The following is a 14,929-nucleotide window of genomic DNA, read 5'->3' as shown; positions in this document are numbered from 1 at the left end:
GTGGGCGGGCAATCATATGTGAGCCCTAATTATTATTATCGAACAAATCAAGGTGATAGTTAGCGATTTCGTTTTCTATAAAGATATTTAGGTCTCGGGAGTTATCATTCTTAACTTTATGCACAGAGGTGTTAACATTTTGTTTCTTATAACGCAGCCCAACTCTGAAAAGAAGAACATAAGACAGCATTCTTCCGCAACGTGGCATTTGCTTACATTCTTATGGAGGGTATGTCAGGAGAGCTCCTCATTTTGTCGGAGGACTTTGCTCTCAGGTAGCGGTGCTTAATATCGACGCCAGAATGTTCATCCTGCAAAGGAACAGCATATGGACTCCACTTAGTTAAGCTCTGGATTGATGTCCGTTTACTCACATCTCTCATGTTGTAGGTTATTACCAAGTTGTTGACGAAGCTCTCCAGGAATTCCGGATAAGAATCCAGTACGTCCAGCAAGTCGTCCCTGTGCAGTTTATGGATATCACAATATGTCAGTGCTCTCACCACACCGTTCGACTTCCCGACCGTTGGGTATATACACGGATTCTCGCCGAATATATCGTTTTTACCTTAAGCAACAATAGTTTTAATTTAGCTATCAGTTGATCACTGAGCTCGCTTAACTCACCTAGTACAACAATATTGCCGGCTCTCTGGATTTCTATGGACCCCCTGGCTATGAAAAACAAGGAGGTGAGCACATCTCCCCGGTGGACTAGAATATCACCAGGCGGAGCATGGGTTGTTTTAAACTTGAGGGAGAACGCTCTGCAATTTGAAAAACTAGTTCCTCTTCCTTGCGAATGTCCTGGCACGCAAACTCACCGTAGGCAACCAGGACTTGCCTCCGAGAAAGCCGCGCACGTCGTCAGCAACTTTCGGTTCAGGTGCAGGCAAATGTCGGCTTGCAGGCACTCGGGGAATCCCTTGAGCAGCGAGTTCATGTCGATGCCATTCGTATCTAGAAGGCAGTGCATTAGCATGGGAAAAGATATGATAAAATGATAAATAATGATTACAGGTCCACGCGTGCTGAAAGTACTCCTCCAGTCGCTGCCTGAGCGGGTTGGGAATCTGCAGAAGAGGAAGGTGCTCAGTTCTATGCTATACTATGCTATATAAGGATGTGCGTGCTTGGTACCTGGTGGAAGCGAATAAACTCCCTAACGCGCAGCATTTGGGTGTGATATCTGGCGGTTCCAGAGTATAGCCTTTGAATAATGGCAGATACGTTTCCAAAAATACTTGCATACATAAGAGCTTGAAGAGGAAATTAAAGGTCTCAATACACGTATTTAGAGAAATATATCGAGGTTGCCTACATCCAACGAGCATCACGCAAATAGTGAATGCCTTTTCAGCATCAGTATTCGGTGCCACATTGCCAAATCCCACGGAAGTGAGCGAGGTGAACGTGAAATACAAAGCTGTGATATAGCGCGACTGAAAGAGGATCGTTTTAGAGTCATGCGGATCGTTTAGGTGGTCGAAGGGAAGCTCTACCTTTATAGAGGGACCACCAGTTCGGTTGTCGAAATAGGGTTCTTGAATATCGTAGGCCAACGAATTGAGCCAACCGATGTTCTTGGAAGCGATAGACTTTTCCGCATTTCCAATCGCATACCTTAAATAGAGTTAAGCAATTCCAAAAACAAATCGACTAATATCAGGCTAGTTTACCAAATGCATGCCAACCAATGGGCAATTAAAATAAAGGTCGCCATCAACAAAATAAGAACTGCAGCTCCGTATTCCGAATAACGATCTATTTTTCGGGCCACGCGAACGAGTCTTAAGAGTCGAGCTGTTTTTAAAAGTCCTATTAAGGTAGTTGTCTGAAATGCGGAGTGCAGGCATTAATCAATTCCACGTAGGAGTGCATAGATGGATCTCACCTCGTCGGTGTCACTGCCCACCAGGAGCAAATCGAATGGAACAGCGGCGACCAGATCGATTAGGAACCAGCCGCTCAAGTAGTGAACGGCTATGCGCCCAGGATGGGATACCTAGAACGAGTGTGGATTACTTCAACTTCCAATTTAACTTCTTCACCGAGCTGACCACTTCGTCCTGCGAGTTGACAAAGGTCGTTCGAAAGTTTATTATGATGTCGACAATGAAGGTAACATCCACTGAAAAGTTCCATTGATAGCTAAACTCATATAAGGCATCATTGCATCACTAGTGCTTACCAATCAAATCAATGATGACAATTGGGTCGGAGTTGATGTACTTGTTGTTCCGCCTCTGGTAATCCTGTTCGCCCAGCAAAAAGGCAGCCACGTACGGCGTGAAAATGGCCGTGTACATCACTAGGATCAGTATTATCCAGTCCCACACAGCCTTGAAGGGCGAGTAATGAAGGAGAGTCCACTTGTGGTAGTAGTTGTTCTGCAGCTTCTGGTCCAGCAGTATGTTTCCCCCCAGGGAGGTAATCTGATACAGGATAATAACTCATGAGTATGGTACTTCACTCGGCTGACTCAGATATACCATGTCGTTGGGATCTTGCCCTCCCTTGGGCTCGCTCTTCGATCCGAGCAGAGCCTCCTTGTCCAGCATGTCGTCGTATGAGCTCCCCAGCACGTTGTCGGTCGCTTTTTCGGCCTGGCCGTATTTCAGGTTCTTGAACATGCACTCGTAGGAAGTGCCTTTGTGGGTCTGGAAGAGATCGGCGTTGTTTTTGCGCAGTGGATCATACGAGCAATGGAGATCGCAGTCCCGCCTGGCGGACACCTGATAGTTCTTGATATACAGCTTCTTTTTGTCGCACTTGATGCATTTTTTGAACGTTTTCTGCTTCTTGTGCTGACTTGGCTTGGGTTCGATTGGGATACTATTAGTTTCAACTGCATTTTCCCCCTTGATGGGCTTAACTTTCTTCAAGCACTCCCTTTTATTGTTGATTTTGAACAGTAGAGGCGAAAAAAAGCAATCTGCAGTGGTTTTCGGGAACGGTCTTTCCTTTGATTTCGCACCAGCCTTTAGTTTTAGTGCTTCATCATCGTTAGTGGGTCGAGTCCTGAGGAATTTGTGGTACACCAGAGTGTTGTGGTCGGACACGTTCTTTGGAAATCTGGTCAAACTCTCCTTTTTGTCGTCGAACATGCTGGCGTTAATCAGGATATCTGAAACGAAAACCTGCTTTTTTTCAATCTTGTTCAGGTTGCACATGAGCGAGAAGAGTTCCCTCTCCACAAATTTGTTCGATTTTGCAGGACAATTTCGTTTGAATTCCTTCAAAGGCGGTTTCTTAGCGGCTGTATCGTTTAAATTGTTGTTGGACATGTACAGCTCGCATTGCTGCACTATTTTATCCAATTTTCGAATTTCGCTCAGTTCCACGCAAGATTTGTGGGACATTTTTAATTCTGCAAAATATGAAAACGAAAAAGTATTGCAAATTATAATCAAACATTCGCAAAGCTCAGAATATGCGGATTTGGAAGCAAATTTAAATAGATCTTCGCTTAAAAAAGCACGAAATCGGATATTTCCACTTACTCTAGATTGAAATTGGCGAAAACTGCGATTGCTTACCTAATGCACTTTCCTATTTACTCGCAAATCAAAACAGAACAGGTATGGCATGCACACGAAAAAATCAGAAGTTTAAATTAATGTATAATGCATTAAAAGCACATCAATTCGATATTTGTCGTTACATATTCTTATACTTTAGTGAAAGATTCTAGATAAATTAAATATCTAAATTAATATATGTTACTACACTCCATTTTCATTTCAAAGTCACTTGCATTATAGAACAACTATTTATTACCAGTGTAATCAGGCTTTGCTTTTTTAAAATGTTTGGGCATGCGTACTGCTTTCGGTTTTGAAAGTTTCGAAACCACCGTGATTCCCGAACCATTGTTATTTTACTTCTCGCATTCGGTCACACTAAATTCAAACGTAAACAATTGATTTTTCCTGCTAAGCAAAAATTGTTGAAAATGTCGGGAATAGCTGCAAAAAAGATTGCCGAAGCGGAGGACCTGGTGAAGCAGGCCGAGAAGAGGTATTCCCAACAGAAACATTCTTACAAAGAGGTTCCCAAATACAACCAATGTGTCTTTGCAGCTTGAAGTTGTCCATGCTGAAATGGGTTCCTGATTACGATAGTGCTGCGGATGAGTATTCCAAAGCTGGTAAGTTTCACAAAGTAGCTGTGACTAATGTCATCCACAGTATCTACATATCTATGAAATCATTATGACAGCAATAAGATTTATAGATACTATGTATTTCCAGCAACGTTTTTCCTAGAGCATCCGTAACTTTCAAGATACACACATATTGGTGTACATACGTATCTTAATATTTGTTGTGAATTTTTAATTCCAGCCACTGCATATCGAATAGCTAAGAGTTATGATAAGAGCAAGGAGTGTTTTCTAAAGGCCATCGACGCCTATAAAAACAACAAGTCCTGGTTCCATGCTGCAAAGGCATACGAGCAGGTGAGCTTAAATTGACGTTAATATATAAGTTTAAGACCTCTAAATGTGCACATATTCTAGATAATTTTGCTGTCCAAGGATGCCGATAAGCTGCACGAAGTTGAGGAATACGCCAACAAATCGGCAAGTCTGTATCAACAGCATGGTTCCCCCGAGGCAGCTGCATCCGCCTTGGATAAAGCCGCTAAGTTAACTGAATCCAAGCATCCTGACATGGCCTTGCGGTTCTATCAGCATGCTTTAGAAGTTATAATGGTACGTGCTATTTTCCACAACTTTAAGCGCCCATTCTTTAACTAGTTATTGCATTCTTACCCGACAGATTGAGGATTCCGTCCGTCAAGCAGCTGAGTATGCATCAAAAGTATCCAGGATACTGGTCAAACTTAGGATGTATGTACATATTTTCGCCACATATTACTCTGTGGATTCTTAACTTATATCATATTATCACTCCAGGTACGACGAAGCCACAAATGCGCTCAAAAAAGAGATCAGTTTGAATCAGCAAACAGAATCATACGGACAAATTGGACGCCTAGTTGTGGCCTTGGTGATGGTCCAATTGGCTCGCGGGGATTCCGTGGAAGCAGAAAAGACCTTTAGAGAGTGGGGAAACTGCTGCGAGCCGGAAGAAGTGTCCACCCTGCAAACCCTTTTGCAAGCCTTCGATGACGAGGATCCCGAGTTAGCTGCCAGGATGCTGGCATCCCCATTTATCCGACACATGGATGTTGAGTACGCTATTCTATCCAAAAACATTCCACTACCTCAGGGTATACAGCTGGAGAAGAAGGCTGGCGAAAATGCTGTTGTGAGTACTACTATGCTATGATTTTTGTTTTGTAAATTTGGCTCTTATTATGATGTTATCGATAGGTGGTTAAAAGCTATTTTTGAGTAATCGATAGGAGCATTGCTAGGACCCCCAAAAAGCTAACAAGAATTTCGTATTTTCTCTTTTGCAGGAAACCAACGACGCCGAAGACGAAGGTGGCTTGTGCTAAATTTCTTAATGTTTGGTCTGCTTGTTAGTCAAAATATATATATCTTTAACAATAACGCTTTTAAATATTATATTAACTGTTAAATACAAATTTCATCGCAATCGTTGTACTAATTAATAAATACTAAGATCAATACAATATAAAAGAGAATACCATTAGCTTGGGGAAATGTGGATATTGCAGAAAAAATATACTAATCAATTGTTGCTACGAAAAGTTTAATTATGTACGATTTAATTTCCTGTGTTCCAAAACAGCGAATGTATTAAGATTCAAATTTGTAATTCCACAGGATTATTACACGATATTATAGTACAATATATTAATATGAATAAATACATACTCATGACTTGGAACTTAATTACGCAAACAATTAGTGTTTTATAGCGCGCTAAACCATTTGATTATTATTTGAAAAGGCAAATGAGTACCATTCCAACGTTCCAAAGGCTAAGCAAACGATGCGGCGCGTCACGACGCATGTTGATATTTTGCAGTGGCCTGGCAACCCTAACCTGTGCGAAATAACCGACCAAATTGATTCGTCCGGTTGTTCGTGAAAGAAGGCGGAAGGTTAAACAGTATTTGTAAAATATATACTCGGCGAGGCAGCAATTTGAGAATTGTGAAAGCAAAAAACTACAGGAAAAATGGTACGTACACTTGGGACTCTAATTCAAATTCGGTGGGAAAAGCGTACGGTCATTGAATTATGGGGAGCGATGTGGAGTGCGAATAATGTCTTCTATTTGATGAATCATATAAGCATCTCTCCTTTGAAATCTGTATATACATACATTTAGATAAGTGTGTATATATCAATCATACATATATTTCCACTTTTTTTTTGCCTATATGTTCGTTGGCCATATTCGGGCATATACATGGTCATGATTGTGTGCGTATACATATATACCAAATTAGTCATTGGTAGCAGCGGATATTACTCATTTATTGGAGTGTTTCATACATCTCCGCCGACACTCACACTCATAAATGGCAAATTCGCGAAAGGCAATCGCGAAAGAATGCTTAAAAGTGGCAGCTGGAAAAATGGAGCGATTAAAAATTGAAATGTTGGAAAGAGAAATGCACACACATTGGATTTTCATGTCTATACATATATATATTTTTACACACTTGAGCGTGTGTGGGTATACCGCTTTTTTTATAATTCGATGGCTATAAATATGTGCGTATGTATGTATCTGCGGGGCAATGCTTAATGCTTATTTTCTCGCAGACGCAAAATGTGTGTATGTACGTCCATATTACCATACAGAAATATGTATAAATATATATCCATACATGTTCCGCAGGCATACATATTTAAGGTGTGATCGTTTCCTTGCCGCCTTGCGGATGTACATACATACATAAGTACGTGTGATGTCTTGTTGTGTGTGTCAGCAGACGGCTGTTTGCATGTGTGACGATTTTGATTTTCTCGGCATTTTCCGAATATTATGGAAAATCGGGCATTTTCCTTCGATTTTGAGCGCAACAAAAGCGTTGGGGAAAAAGCCACCTCCCTTTTGGTTTTCCTTCTCCCTTTTGTCGGCTTGTTCTCACCCTTAAACTTACCGGCACTTGTGAACTTACCCTTGAACTTTCCGAACGCCGGGAAAAAAGAAAGGAAAATCGGGCTGTAAATGGTGCCACGCCCACCACTCCCAAGAGCCAAATCGGTGTGCCAAGTGTGCGCACGCTTTCACCGGTAAAACTTCTGCGGTAGCAGTGCAAATAAGTAGCATAAATTATTTACCTTTATGTTTGTTATTGCCGGCAATCAAAGAAGTAAAATTGCAAAGCCGAAAAGGGACGGCAATACTGTCAGCTGAAAGTGGGCAGTTATGTCTGCCAGTCAGTTACATACGCACACACGTACATATGTACATCAGTGAGGTATAGGGTGCCTCGAGTCTTATGTTGAACCACAACTGCACTTATTGTTTTTACAATTCAAAGTACTGGGCGTTTCGTGAAGATTTACTTAAAGTTAATACAGTTAGAGCACCCTGTATCATTGCCGAAGACAGTTTGGCGCGCATTGAACATTCAAATACATTCTTTGATTTCTATCTTTACGTTAATTTTTTTTAAAGGCTTCTGGTGTAACTGTGTCTGATGTCTGCAAGACTACATACGAGGAAATAAAGAAGGACAAAAAACATCGCTATGTGATTTTCTACATTCGCGATGAGAAGCAGATTGATGTGGAGACTGTGGCAGATCGCAACGCCGAGTACGACCAGTTTCTAGAAGATATCCAGAAATGCGGACCCGGAGAGTGCCGGTAAGTTTCGCCAGCTTGGAGACCCCCAAAGCAAACCAAACTAAATGAATCATCTAACTTATCATCTATTCGCTTGCGCAGGTACGGACTGTTCGACTTTGAGTACATGCACCAGTGTCAAGGCACCTCTGAGAGTTCAAAAAAGCAAAAGCTGTTCCTTATGTCGTGGTGTCCCGATACTGCCAAGGTATGTGAATCATCGTAGACAAGACAGGGCACAGAACTCATTTCGATTCCATCCACAGGTCAAGAAGAAGATGTTGTACTCCAGCTCCTTCGATGCTCTCAAGAAGTCGCTCGTGGGCGTGCAAAAGTACATACAAGCCACTGATCTTTCCGAAGCCTCCCGGGAAGCCGTCGAGGAGAAACTCCGGGCCACCGACCGCCAATAAACTGTACGAGCACTGTGCATTGCATTTAACAAACAAGGCATGCATGAAACAGCGATGGAAACACGTATCCTGTTGAGATCGCCAATTTGTATGAGAATTTTCTACATAATTTGTATTTTCAGTAGAAATAAAGAATGAAATATTTAACTTGACCAAGTCGCGTTTCCAATGTGGTAAAAATCTCGTACCGCAGATACACTTTATTATTAAGAGCTAAGATTACAATATACATACGATGACGGTTCTTATAACCTATAAACCGAACGCTTAATAGCCATGCTGAATCACTAGAGTTTGGAGAACCTTGCGAATCTGGTGGCCCGTGTTCAGGCACGACTTCAAGCCCAGCGAGAAGGCCACCGTAAGGATGTCGATTGCGTGTTCCTGCAGCAGCACCGACATCTCCGGCAGATTGTCGATGGCCGTCGCTGCCACCGAGGAGTTCTCGTCCCGCAGGCACTGAATATAGGCATTCAGGGTGCACAGGTTGATGTCCGAGTTGCCAGGATTGTGCTTGAGATGTCTGATCAGGATGATGAAGGCGATGGAGCGAATCTGGGCACTTGGCGAGAATATAAGGTTGAGCAGTCGTTCGAACAGCTCGTTGATAAACACAAATCTCTTGGAAGTTAGGCACTCTAGCTCCTGCATAGGACCCAAGACCACATCCTCCGTGTTGGCCTGCTTAATGATCTTGACCAGATCGAGGAAGTGCGGCGATATGTCCGTGTAGTTCGATCGACTGTACGAGCCCAGGGTAAGAACCGATAAAGGACCCCTACTGCTGCTCGCATCGATGGGTGTTTGCGGGAGCACTTCTATTGGTTCCTCAGCTACCACGGGCTTGCTGACCGTTGGCTTTACATCGAAATGCTCATCCAGATCGTACTCGTACTTAACCTCCTCGTCGTCCAACTCCGTGGCCGAGTGCGACTTGTGCTGCAGCAGGGCAACGGCCTGGACTAAAACCTGGAGTTTGCCCAGTGAGGTGTATTTGGCAGCCAGTTCCTTGAGGATGCCCACGTACTGTTCGATGAAGAGGAGAGCACTTGAGGGATTGTAGTTGATGTAGGCCTGGAGCATCTGCACAAACTTATTTAGCATTTGCAATGCCTCCTTTACGTTGCTGTGGTGCTTAAAGAAGTTGAAGTAGCACGATAGCGTGTTTTGGATCTCGTTCTTGTACGCCTCCTCGAAGATGGTTGGTTGCAGCAGTTCCAGAGTCCTCAGGATCTGTACAAATCGGTGGAAGTGGTGCTCTTCGCGCAGGGCCTTCATGCTGAGCTGGGCCCGACCCTGCATAATGGACGACAGCACGCCCAGCTGGCGAAGGAACAACAGCGGGTGGGAGGCAGCCAGCTTGCGGAGAAGCAGCTCGGTGTCCGTTGACAGGGTTTCAAAGTCCTTTTTACCCACCAGGCTACCCAAGCAGGTGATTAGATTGTTGGACACCTTGTCGGCCTGACAGCCCTTCAGATTCTGCAATTTGTACGCCTGCTCGCCGGTTTTGCTGGGTTTCAGGAACTTGATGCGCGGATACATAATGTACATCTGCTGGAGGACCTGCAGTTTCAAGTAGTCGGACACCGAACTGTTCTCTACGTGCTCCATCACCTTGACCATGAGGTCTCTTCGCTTCTCCGTAAGCTTAAACAGTAGGTTCATTCGCGAGCAGAGCTTAAAATCATAGTTTTTGCTATCCAGCTTGACCTCGGAAAGCCCTTCGTGCAGGATAAAGTGGGAAAACGGCTCCAGTTCAGAGGTCCTCAGCATGAAGAAGGCATCTGGCCGTACGTTCTTCGACATGTACTTCTCACGGCCCTTCCACAGCTTCGGATTGGTGGTCAGTGCCTCGAAATAGTTGAGGACCGTGGCGTAGTCGTAGTCTTCGTGGAAATTCTTGAACAAGTACTCGGCAATCCTTTCAATCGTGTCCCAGTTGGTTTGGTGGTTGATCAGGGACAGCAGATAGAACCTAAACTCGCTACAGGACTTTGAGAACAGGAAGCGCTCCTTCATCAGCTGCGTTGAAACAATCTCAGGATCCATTTCGGACAGCCAGTCGATGAAGAGTCCGTTGTGGAAGAGCTGGTCGCTCTTGGACTTAGCCACAGTCTTGCAGTCCTTGGTCTGATCGAAGCTTTGAACGATTCCCCTGACGATCCGCTTTCTTGCCACCAAGGCGGTATTCGCCTTGAACTGCTGCACATAAATCTCGCGCGAGTTTCTCAGCATGAACACCAAGCTCTCATGGTAGAGTTCGGATTTCTGAAGCAGACTAGAGTCGGCGAATGAGTGCTTAAACACACTAAAGTTCTTTTGCAGAGCGTTCTCTAGTATGTGGTACTTGTCGCTGTGCAGCATGCAGCTGAAGAAGGTCCTTAAAAATGTGCAGGCGTGACGGCTCATTGTGACTTTGCAACCCACGGCTAGCACCTCTGTTATGGCGTTAACCACATCCGCTCTATTGCTGTGCGGGTTAGCTAGCATGTCTAACAGTTTTTGAATCAAGGATCGGCAGTCACTTCTCGACTCAGTCAATTGGTCGGGCTGCGTGAGAATGGTTTGGGCCACCTCCTTGGTGGCCAGGAAGTTAGTGGGACTGCTATCCGAGTCCGAGGAATCGTAATCACCGATTTCCACGGTCTCCTGAATGACCACACTGATCCTGGGCAGATCTGGCACCGTCTGCGAGTGGGAGTGCAGATCAAGTGCCTGTACGGTGTAATGCCCATTCTTTGCACCCCGCGCCTGCTGAATCTCAATTAGCTGGGCCAGATAGGCCTTGTTCAGTATGGCATTCTTTACCAGATCAAACTGCTCCAGCACAGCGGTGTCCAGCATTGCCAGCAGCTTGGACATCGAGTTGACCGGCGTGCCAAAGTTTTGCACAAAGAGCACAATCTGATCAGGCGTTAGGTCATTGAGAGCTGCCTCAATTAGTCTGTCCACCGAGGAGCGGATCATCTTCAGCTTCAGCCAGTCGGGCAGCAGTTGGACCTGTTCCTGCGGCATGCTCGGTAGAAAGGCCACAGGCGCCGGTCGTCCAGGCGGAAACCAATAGTCCAATATAGGTATCGATTCGGGCATGTTGCTGTTGGAATATGTGAGCAGGATAATAAAGGCGTGGATGATGTTAATGTGGAGCGGCAGCTGTACTCCATCGTCAAACTGAACCATCAGCAGGTCTGGATACTCGGTCCACTCGTACGGTTCGTGGTACTCCCTCAGCTTAATTATATAGTTGTTGAACATGACGAAGAGGCATTTCAGTGTCTGAATGCGGTTCTCGTCGGGCACATAATCGTAGTCTTCCTGGGAAATTATAATGTGCTGAAACATTGTGCTACGCTCTACAATCAGCTGCGCCATATCGATGACATGATCCAGCATTTCGTTCACCGGATCGTTAAGCGTGTGCGCCGTGATGAACTGAATGTAGGCCATAATCAGTTCCGGGCAATTCTCCACCTGGCAGGCAGCTCGCAGCTGGGGAATTATGAAGGGTTTGACCTCGAAGAAGTGGGGAATTTGCTGGAGCGACTTCAAGAGCCATTCGTTTTCAAAGTCCCCAGAGTGCCTGAAGATTATTTTCAGACCCGAAAGAGCAGCGACTCGCGATTGCTTAACGGTGGACGACAAGCGTCTAAATATATAGTCCAACAGCTCGCAAACGATTTGGTGGCTGAGATTCCCGTCAAATATCAAGTTTCGCAGGAAATTGACCAATTCGGCGTCGCGGCTATTCTCCTCGTTAATGATGTGCGCATTGAAGAGCAGAAATTCGCACAGGCATTGCACTGGAAGATGGCTGAAATCGCCCTCGCTGTTCTGCACCAAGTCGGAAAGCCAGGGCATAGATTGCGTGGTGCCCTGCCGCTGAATTATGTCCAGCAGCAAGTCCGGCTTGCGGCAGCGACAGAACAAGTGGCCCAGCTTGTAAGTCTGATTAAGGAACTTAAGCTGATCCAACACCATGGACGGCACTTTGCGCGGAGTGCCCATCGGATCCATCAGCATGAGTTGAGTGATCAGAATCGCAGTTTCCTCGGTGATAACGGCATGCGGTGATGTTTGGGCAGCCAAGTACGTCTCGAACTGCAGAATGTGATCCCTTTCCATGGTTATTATCTGAAAAATCTTCACTTTAGAACCATCAAATTGTTTATATATTAAACACGCACCTGCAGCTCATCCTTGGTGGCCGCTGAGTTGTTAAACTGATTTGTTATACAAATTTCCATCATCATCTTCATTGTGGGATAGTGATCCCAACAAAAGGCTCCAAACGAGGAGGGATTGTGTGCGGATATCATGAGCAAAATAAGCCACGCCTTCCAGTAAAATGCAATGATGGCCAGCTTTGGTGGCTCGTAATCGGAAGGCAATCGAATGTTCTCCGGATGATGGTACTCCGACATGCTGAACAGGAAGTCGATGATGTCGAATTTGTTGGCTTGCACAGCCGGAATATTGGTGGCCTTCATGCCGGAAACTCGCTTTATGACTAGCAGCAGGACATCAAAGGTGTTTGCAATAGAGAAGGGAATATCCTTGGTAATGCCAATCAATATGATTCGCAGCAGCGTCTCCTCGTGAATCGGCGTCTCAGAGATAATCCTCAGGATTGCCCCTCGCTCCGGCTCTGAAGGCCACTGATCGCAGCGTGAATACTGCTCCGGACTGTCCAGCAGTAGCAGCTTGTGCAGCGCCTGGTGATATTCCGCTGCCGGAATCTTGAAGACCGTGGGCACTGTTTCGTACATCCAGGACACTGTGTCCAGTTGAATCTGCGACATCTGATTGTACAGCTTGAGTAGAGCATGGTTGTTTTTGGTGTCCCGATTTGTTTTGAGGGACAAGCTGGCTTCCCTGGCTTGTGGAGTGGCCGACAGAAACATGCAAAGGCACACAATGTCCACCATGGAGTTAAAGATTCGCTCCTTAAACTCGAACATTTCGATTTGCGGAGTCAGATCTTCACGTTCACTAAGAAACGTCTTGCAAAACTTGACCAGGTTCACATCGAAGCGCAGCATCCGCACCAGCTCCCTTAAGAAAACGCGCAGGGTGCGCAGGCAGTCGTCCCGCTGAAGTAAAAATTCCTGGTATATCTCAGCCAAATTCGCAGCTGACTGATCAGCAGATGTTTGAAACATTGTGGCTGGCAAGTATAAGTAAATGATTAATATTGCAATTTTAGAAAGAATTTTTTTCACTTACCCAGCATCCCCATATTGTTTGGATTCCTGGTGTTAGACAGCTCATTTTGCACGACCAGTTTCATAACAGTACTCAAGATTTCCGGCTGCAGAAATATCATCTCCTTTAAGCAGGACATATAGTGGTTTATTAGGGGCTTGGTTTTGAGCCGCATCTTCACCAGGACCAAGAGCACTTCGTTGTCCTGCGTGTTGCGTCCCTTGATGTTAAAGCAGATGTACGAGAGCAGTTGCTGGGCGAACTTCACCAGTTTCCCGTTGTGGATCCACAACTCCAAGCGGGAAATGCTCAGACATCGTACCTCTGCAATGCCGGAAGTGGTGCACAGGAACTTTAGGAAGTTCCTGGTGTAGTTATCCTGCTGCTGTCGCTTGTTGAGCTGATCGCGAATGGCGTCGCTGACATGCTTCTGCACCACAGCATCGCTGAATCTGGATTTAGTAGTGCACATGGCGTCGGAAACTGGTTCCGATTCAGTATTTAAGGGACTTGCATCCAAGCTCTGAGTGGAATTGTCCCCGGAATCATCATCCACGGTCATGCTGTCCCTGTGTGCTTGCCCGGAAGGCAGGGCCGTGCTCACATCCCAGCGGAGGAGACTAATGTGTGGAGTGCGGGTTTTAAAAGCAGCGCATATATTCTTCACGAGCGGAGCACATAGTTCATTGTCCGCCCAGTAGCGTTCATTAACCGCATCGTCAATGTAGATGCGGAGCAGTACCTCCGGCCACTGGGAAATCTCCATAAAGCCACGGGTCAGCAGATTGGCAAACAGGATGTGCAGGTTGGTGTTGTACCGCATTTTCACGTTGGCCTCCCGCCGCAGGAAGGATAGCAGCGCGCAGGCCACTATGTCCGTGCAGAATATACTCGGTTGCAACTTGGCCACGTAGATAAGGGCCAGCAGGGCTATGTTGTCCACCTTGGAGCGCGAGGAGCTCGTCGTTGTCTGCTTTATAACGCCGCATACGAGGCGACCCACAGTCTCGCTGTCATTTTGCTCCAAGGCCGCGTATATGGTACCGACCACGGTCTCCAGATCGCAATCGACGGCGAACTGCTCCCAGGTCTCGCACTGACTGCTGCCGGCGGAGATGTCCGGGGCGCCCGCATCTTTCAGGTTGCCCCGGAACCGCTTGCTCGAGCTGGCGAGTGCGGAGGAGGCTTCCCGCTTGCGGTCCGACGAGGACATGCCCTTAATGGGCAGGATCTTTGATTTGGAGTCATCGCGTACGCTCTTGCCGAGCGCGAAAAGTTCTCCGCCCAGCGGAACCTTCTTCTGCGATCGGTTGGATCCGCTTCCTTTCCCGCGATCCATTTAGTGTAATCTGTTCGCAAATTAAGTTATTTTCCGTCCATAAAGATGGATAATTCAAGCGCGGCGCATTCTATTTTGCTTTGCGATTTACAACCGTGCAACAGTTGCAGTGTGGCCAGACTGCACATGCATGCTTTCGGCGGCTAACGCACAGAGGCGTCGGTGGTATTGCTTTGATTGGGAACGATGGAAGTTTAGAAACATGCTTAAATATAAAACATAAAACTGATT

General features: G+C 45.7%; 4 protein-coding genes across 5 annotated transcripts; 2 read left to right on the top strand and 2 right to left on the bottom strand.

Annotated features, from left to right (window-relative positions):
- Nucleotides 1–25: 25 nt before the first annotated feature.
- Nucleotides 26–3,671, bottom strand: LOC120444670 (potassium voltage-gated channel unc-103). Of its 2 annotated transcripts, none has more exons than XM_039624519.2 (15): nucleotides 3,540–3,671; nucleotides 2,493–3,370; nucleotides 2,192–2,435; nucleotides 2,061–2,131; nucleotides 1,895–2,005; nucleotides 1,680–1,834; nucleotides 1,503–1,623; nucleotides 1,322–1,442; nucleotides 1,141–1,259; nucleotides 1,019–1,073; nucleotides 825–960; nucleotides 628–767; nucleotides 375–568; nucleotides 217–311; nucleotides 26–164 (listed from the first exon to the last, which is right to left on the bottom strand). In XM_039624519.2, exons 2-15 carry the CDS (start codon nucleotides 3,360–3,362, stop codon nucleotides 26–28), a joined length of 2,571 nt encoding a protein of 856 aa, XP_039480453.1. In that variant the 5' UTR covers nucleotides 3,363–3,370; nucleotides 3,540–3,671. The 2 variants fall into 2 exon arrangements, with proteins under 2 accessions (XP_039480453.1, XP_039480452.1); XM_039624518.2 differs by having other exon boundaries at nucleotides 3,504–3,558.
- Nucleotides 3,672–3,870: 199 nt separating this feature from the next.
- LOC120444673 (gamma-soluble NSF attachment protein) lies at nucleotides 3,871–5,524 on the top strand. Its single transcript, XM_039624529.1, has 7 exons — nucleotides 3,871–4,020; nucleotides 4,083–4,150; nucleotides 4,347–4,462; nucleotides 4,523–4,717; nucleotides 4,785–4,855; nucleotides 4,922–5,276; nucleotides 5,431–5,524. Exons 1-7 carry the CDS (start codon nucleotides 3,956–3,958, stop codon nucleotides 5,467–5,469), a joined length of 909 nt encoding a protein of 302 aa, XP_039480463.1. The 5' UTR covers nucleotides 3,871–3,955; the 3' UTR covers nucleotides 5,470–5,524.
- Nucleotides 5,525–5,973: 449 nt separating this feature from the next.
- LOC120444483 (cofilin/actin-depolymerizing factor homolog) lies at nucleotides 5,974–8,309 on the top strand. The gene is made up of 4 exons (XM_039624163.1): nucleotides 5,974–6,122; nucleotides 7,575–7,765; nucleotides 7,847–7,952; nucleotides 8,011–8,309. Exons 1-4 carry the CDS (start codon nucleotides 6,120–6,122, stop codon nucleotides 8,155–8,157), a joined length of 447 nt encoding a protein of 148 aa, XP_039480097.1. The 5' UTR covers nucleotides 5,974–6,119; the 3' UTR covers nucleotides 8,158–8,309.
- Nucleotides 8,310–8,314: 5 nt separating this feature from the next.
- LOC120444482 (integrator complex subunit 1) lies at nucleotides 8,315–14,809 on the bottom strand. The gene is made up of 3 exons (XM_039624162.2): nucleotides 13,381–14,809; nucleotides 12,342–13,321; nucleotides 8,315–12,288 (listed from the first exon to the last, which is right to left on the bottom strand). The coding sequence occupies exons 1-3, from the start codon at nucleotides 14,696–14,698 to the stop codon at nucleotides 8,425–8,427; spliced, it is 6,162 nt and encodes a 2,053-aa protein (XP_039480096.1). The 5' UTR covers nucleotides 14,699–14,809; the 3' UTR covers nucleotides 8,315–8,424.
- Between the last annotated feature and the right edge of the window lie 120 nt (nucleotides 14,810–14,929).

Source organism: Drosophila santomea, chromosome 2R, assembly GCF_016746245.2.
Source record: "Drosophila santomea strain STO CAGO 1482 chromosome 2R, Prin_Dsan_1.1, whole genome shotgun sequence".
Lineage (NCBI taxonomy): Eukaryota > Metazoa > Arthropoda > Insecta > Diptera > Drosophilidae > Drosophila > Drosophila santomea.
Note: the sequence above shows the minus strand (reverse complement) of the source record. Positions and strands in the feature narration are given on the sequence as shown.

Coding starts and splice junctions, on each gene's coding strand:
- LOC120444670 (XM_039624519.2), bottom strand. CDS start 3,362: ATGTCCCACAAATCTTGCGTGGAACTGAGCGAAATTCGAAAATTGGAT. Junction 2,132..2,191: donor TGTCATCATTGATTTGATTG/GTAAGCACTAGT, acceptor GGAACTTTTCAG/TGGATGTTACCTTCATTGTC. Junction 768..824: donor GCAAGTCCTGGTTGCCTACG/GTGAGTTTGCGT, acceptor TTCAAATTGCAG/AGCGTTCTCCCTCAAGTTTA.
- LOC120444673 (XM_039624529.1), top strand. CDS start 3,956: ATGTCGGGAATAGCTGCAAAAAAGATTGCCGAAGCGGAGGACCTGGTG. Junction 4,021..4,082: donor GTGAAGCAGGCCGAGAAGAG/GTATTCCCAACA, acceptor GTGTCTTTGCAG/CTTGAAGTTGTCCATGCTGA. Junction 4,463..4,522: donor CTGCAAAGGCATACGAGCAG/GTGAGCTTAAAT, acceptor CACATATTCTAG/ATAATTTTGCTGTCCAAGGA.
- LOC120444483 (XM_039624163.1), top strand. Junction 7,766..7,846: donor TGCGGACCCGGAGAGTGCCG/GTAAGTTTCGCC, acceptor TCGCTTGCGCAG/GTACGGACTGTTCGACTTTG. Junction 7,953..8,010: donor GGTGTCCCGATACTGCCAAG/GTATGTGAATCA, acceptor TTCCATCCACAG/GTCAAGAAGAAGATGTTGTA.
- LOC120444482 (XM_039624162.2), bottom strand. CDS start 14,698: ATGGATCGCGGGAAAGGAAGCGGATCCAACCGATCGCAGAAGAAGGTT. Junction 13,322..13,380: donor AAACAATATGGGGATGCTGG/GTAAGTGAAAAA, acceptor TATACTTGCCAG/CCACAATGTTTCAAACATCT. Junction 12,289..12,341: donor CCACCAAGGATGAGCTGCAG/GTGCGTGTTTAA, acceptor AAGATTTTTCAG/ATAATAACCATGGAAAGGGA.